This window comes from Fulmarus glacialis, unplaced genomic scaffold (assembly GCF_000690835.1).
Source record: "Fulmarus glacialis isolate BGI_N327 unplaced genomic scaffold, ASM69083v1 scaffold35725, whole genome shotgun sequence".
Lineage (NCBI taxonomy): Eukaryota > Metazoa > Chordata > Aves > Procellariiformes > Procellariidae > Fulmarus > Fulmarus glacialis.
This window is the reverse complement of record NW_009212950.1, coordinates 1-5,416: the sequence shown is the minus strand read 5'-3', so window position 1 is coordinate 5,416 and position 5,416 is coordinate 1. Positions and strand designations below refer to the sequence as shown.

Below are 5,416 nucleotides of genomic sequence, written 5' to 3'. Positions count from 1 at the left end.
CTTAGATTATATCCTGATTTCCTAAGCCTTATTAATATTGTTCTTTTATCTTCCAGATGTATCTGAATGGACCAGATGAGACCTGCGCACTAGAACCGTCATCGATAAGGTCTTGATTTACCCTTTTCTTTTCTCCCTCTACTGGCAAGATGAGGGCTATGCACTGAGAATGCTCATACTGGTCAAGTGAACATTAAACTAAACCCTCAATGTTCTTTTTCCAAAAGCTACCCCGAGCTTTCCACATTTTTTTAACTGTTCTAGGCTGTTTCTTCTCCATACTGTATCCCCACTGAAACAGTTCAGATTTACAGCAGAATTTCCTGTTTCTATTCAACAGTAATGTTCATATTCAGCACTTTGATTTTAGGAAGGATTAAAGTTAATTTCCTTTACTTCTGTATTTCTCCATGTTTAAGTCTGCTGTTGGGGTCACCCTAAGATTTCATTCACACAAACATAACCTTGCATAATTGTGATAAATTTTTTTTTTAAATGTAAGTGGTACTTCATGTAAAATACACTTTGTAGACAAATTGTACTTTTAACTACAGTGAGCACAAATAAACAGACTTATGTATCAATTTTGGCCTTACAGTATTCTATAAACCTTTCTTAATTATGAAGTTGTCGGTAAATTGATGTTCCACTCAGTCACTATCCTTCCTTGAATAATGTATGCTAAGGTTTTCTTTTCAACTTTGTTCTTTCTGTAGGTCAGCAGCAGGATAAAGCAATAGGCATGTGTTTCACTGCATGAAATAGCAGCTAGCCAAAGTTTCCCAAGATACTAGGCTGCAATGCTTGGTCTTTTTCTAAGGTAAAGCAAGTTTATTTTGAATAGAAATAAGTTATTTAGTCAGCTTAAGACACAGAAGTATGGGTTCTACCTGATCTCTTAAGTTCTATGGAAAACCATTAGTTTAACTCAAACCTTCATGACAAACACTGCACAGCTTTTTGCACAGATACTGCGCTGGAAAAAGTCGTAATACAAAGGCCAACATCTGCAAACGAAACAGGCCACCATTCTAAATGTTCTTCTGTAGAAGACAAAAGATAAAACTCTGTTTTTATTGGAAAGTTAGCAGTCGTGAGAAATGGGAGCTGTTAAAATACATTCAGTTCCCTGCCGTCATGAGAACAGGAGAGCCAGAAGGTCCAGTCTTCTTGAACAACTGATGTTTTAGTCTTCAGTAGCAGTATGAGTGCTGTGTGGAATTACATTATTTAAAACCTCAGTACATGGAGCAAAGGGCATATACATGTAGTGTCAGATATAAGCCATAAATACAGGAAAGCCTCTCTTGACTGCTTATAGATTTAATGAAACCATCGTTCATTAAAGCATAGTGGTATTTGAAACTGCTTTGATTACAAAAAGACTAAAGTTAAACTTTCTACAGTAAAATTACTATTGTAAGTTATGAGTTAATTATAATATTTTCAGAATCTATCAATCCATTTTATTCTCTTAACTTAATTGGGAATGTTAAATTGAGAAAATAAAGTATCAACTGGATTCTGAAGCAAATGTAACATGGCACCAGAGCCCTCAATCTTTTCGTTCAAGCCCTTCACAAGTATCCTTTAGAACTGAGTCACCAAACCAGAGCATCAGGCATTTTAAAAGCAACTACAACTGTTGCATTTTTCCCCAACAACAGTTCATAAAGCTTAGTTTTTCTATGAAGTGGAGTTTATTACAACATTAAGGAACAGTATTTAAACAGTTAATTTAATGGAATATTTTACAAATCAATTCATACAGAGAAAAGCAAACACAATGTTGTTTTAAAGTTATTACCAATAAGCTACATTGTTAAGCTGTTAGCGAGTTAAGTGTAGTACTGTAAACTAGCAATCAAGTATTATAGTAACTTGCAGTTCAGAATGAGATGGTAAAAATACCAGACAAGCAAATACATTTTTAAGACTTTTTGTACTCAATTCTTTCTACTTTCACATCATCTCCAATTAGTTGATAGACATATGTAACTACTGTAGAAGCCTGGATATCCATGAGCACAAATGAAGGAATGATGTTGCTGGAAAGAAAGAAAAAAATTCCTATTAATTGTGCGTATATAATCGCCTTAGCAGTGTTTCACCACTACTTAACAGAAATCACTAAGAAAAACGGATATGAATTTTGTAAGCACAGTACATCGATCTGAAGCTTTAAGTGTTTCATGCTCATCTATTTCAGTCAAGGAGATTTAGCAAGTACTATCAACCCTTCCTCCCCCTGACATTTAGAATGTAAACATTAACCTTCATAATGAGTTTTGTAGTTCAGTTTTGTTATCAAAAAGAAACCTCCCACAGGTATTTCCCATACTTCACTTACTTCTCTAAGGCATGATAGGCTCCTGTAGCTGATCCTGGATTGATATAGAACTTGTTTTCATGTTCGAATGCCTCAAATTTGTGTGTATGTCCTGAAATTAGGATGTCCACATCAAACTGCCTTTGTAGCAGTGCCAGGCTGGCCATATCACCCCAAGGAATAACTTGATGGCCATGAATCAGCCCGATTTTGAACTGTCCAACAGTTACAACTTTCTGTTCAGGATAATTCAGGTTCTAAAAATAAAAAAACCAAACACAGATCAGATGTACAGATTTATATTTAAAAACAACTCTATGGAACACCGAGAGGGGGAAAGCTTATGGAAATATTCAATGTAATTGGCCCTACCGCTACAAAATGAGAGCTACAAAAGCTGCTTTTATGAACGCGGTGGAGAATATGGTAGGATGCAAGGAACTTCAAAGATCTGACAGCAGCAGGTCCTGTTTGCTGGAGTCCTAGACATAGCCAAGTACGCACATTACTTTTATTCATACTGATGACAGATGGGAACGTACTGTGCAATTCACATTATTGATTGTAGCCCCAACTCTTTTGCCTGTTTTTCTTTTCACGTGCTGTTAGTACTACATAACCTCAGTTTGCCCTCTTTTACTTGAATTACAAATAACCCAAAAGTTGCCTTTTTGTAAAAGACGCACAGAAAACATCATCATCAACAGAGGACACTACCTCATCAAAGTCCCCTCTGACAACATGAACATCCCCTGCCAGAGTCTTGAGGTAGTCGTAAGTGTCCTTGGTGCAGAGGTTTCCTGTGCAGAGGATGTGTTGGATCTTCCCTGGAACCAGCAGTTTTTTGAATTTGGCTGGGAGGCTGTTGCATCGATGTGGAATGTGAAGATCTCCTAATACTAACACCAACTTATCAGGTGTAATGACAGGAAAGAAAGATCGTTACAGATACTTATTAAGACAAACAAAGCATTGCAATGTTTTCTTCAGTTTTGTAACTTTGTGTTTTGATGTAAAAGCTACTAAAATAAGAATGAAATGGTGATGGAATATTGCTATATGAGGGAAAACAAGGGCCCTTACTAATGCAGAACATTATCCGGAGAGGGGCCTTACAAACACAACAGTCTACAGAATTTTTTTTGTTGTTGTTGCTGAAAGCCATTGCAAGATATAACAACAGAAATGTGTTACTATTTGATGTATTTTACAGAAATTTGGGAAATACCATAAACAATCCCACATTTTTTTTCCTCCTTAAACATCCGAAGAAAAATAATATAGGACAGCTCTACTACATGTTCTCAAGCACAGACCTGGCTAAACTGTGGCCACTTCCCTTTAAAACTCTTCATCCAAGTTTCTTTCTACTTTAATTAACTTCTGTTTTCTTCCTTATCAAAAAAAAAAAGCAGCAGATTTGCAACATGTGTTAATAGCTGACCAGAATAGGAACCCCGTTCAGAGTCTGTATTGTAGGAACCACTGAACAACAGGATAAGACTAACAGTTTAAAAAACAAAACAAAAAACCAGGGCACTGCAAAGAAGAAAAGCCAGAAGTGGTTCTATTACCAGTTCTATATACCCATAGTTTCAGTACAATAGATGCAAGGAGAATACAAATTTAATGGGGGCTTCGAAATTAAGGATTCAGATGAAGTAAGACCATAATTTAATATCACAGGCTTTAAATCTGCAAATAAAGAAATAATTAATGCGAGCAACACAGCGATAAATTAATTATGCAAAAAGGGCATGAAAAGCTCTATAAAGCATGGAGTGTTATGCCACTACACTGTAAAAACACTGGATCTAGAGACAGTCATCCCTGTTAACTTGATAAATAGCTCCATATTAAAAAAGACAGTTTATCTTCCAACCATAATGCTTTTTTAGTAAGACAGTTCCTAAAATGACAGCCATCAAATGTGTTTGAAAAAGACACAGCCCAGATATATATATATAAAAAAGCAGTAGTAACTATGCTAAGGAATTAGCTTTTTTAAGATTTGCTTTTTAAGTTTTTAGGCCATGCAGCTATTTTCATGCTAACAGTCATCAAAAAAGGCAGAGGGGACTTGGGTGGGTTTTTTGTTTGGGTTTTGGGTTTGGTTTTTTGAGATTAAGAACGTCCCAGTGCCATCATCAAGCCATGCACCTTTGGAGAACAGATGGTTGAAAGTATCGGTAAAGCAATACACGTTTTTTTTAAATCAATGAGCTACCAATTTAAAACTAACTCAGGACGAAAAAAAAAGGACACATTTTTGATGGTCTTTCAAGAGTTCCCAGTGAAAAATACCCTCGCTAGCATCAGTCTAAAGATGATATACTTGAATGCAAGTAAAAAATGGGTAACAAGTGATTTTGATTATTAAAGTGGCAATAGATAGATTCTCTTAATGACACTTAAGGGACTGAGTCATGCATACCAGTTATGTATTTAATGTTTAATAAAATTACACTGCCACTTAAAACACATAACCCCACTGAAGTCAGCAGAGTTTGCGCATTCAACAAAGACCATTTCCTTTGCTGACGAACTGGCAGGCCCCATATTTTCCCCCAAATCTCGTTTGAGCTCCCGTTAATTAAAGAAAAGCTTGGCAAGCTACAATAACAAAAACAAATCAAAAGTATTGAAGTGTGTTTAACAATCACAGGTATCTGCGACATAAAATAGTGGCAAAGAATGTTACAACATCTGGCTTTAACTAGGAATTCAGGTGCAACCTTGAGTGTGGTTTGAACAGCAGCCCCTAAATATATAAAAAATATGTACCATCTGAGAGTCATATCATCCAGTAACATTAACAAGCCCTTACCACCGGTGTTAGCAACAGCCAAGAGGAGTAAACTTACTCTGTGCCCAGCCTTATTGGAATGAAGAAGTTGATTGCAGACAGGGGGGGGATGAAAAACAGGGTGAAACATGATCAATGTTAAACAAAAGGAAGCAACAGAAAAGAAAATATAGCCAAATGAATAGGCAAATAATAATTAATGAATTGTTGATGTTATGAAAGAAGCGTTTAAAAAAAAAAAAAAAATTAAAAATCGTCTCCTGCGCGCAGCCCCCGGCAGC

The 5,416-nt window shown here is 36.2% G+C and overlaps 1 protein-coding gene across 1 annotated transcript; it reads right to left on the bottom strand.

Annotated features, from left to right (window-relative positions):
* Positions 1-1,681: 1,681 nt before the first annotated feature.
* VPS29 (vacuolar protein sorting 29 homolog (S. cerevisiae)) lies at positions 1,682-5,265 on the bottom strand. The gene is made up of 4 exons (XM_009578042.1): positions 5,194-5,265; positions 3,047-3,238; positions 2,351-2,586; positions 1,682-2,048 (listed from the first exon to the last, which is right to left on the bottom strand). Exons 1-4 carry the CDS (start codon positions 5,263-5,265, stop codon positions 1,931-1,933), a joined length of 618 nt encoding a protein of 205 aa, XP_009576337.1. The 3' UTR covers positions 1,682-1,930.
* Between the last annotated feature and the right edge of the window lie 151 nt (positions 5,266-5,416).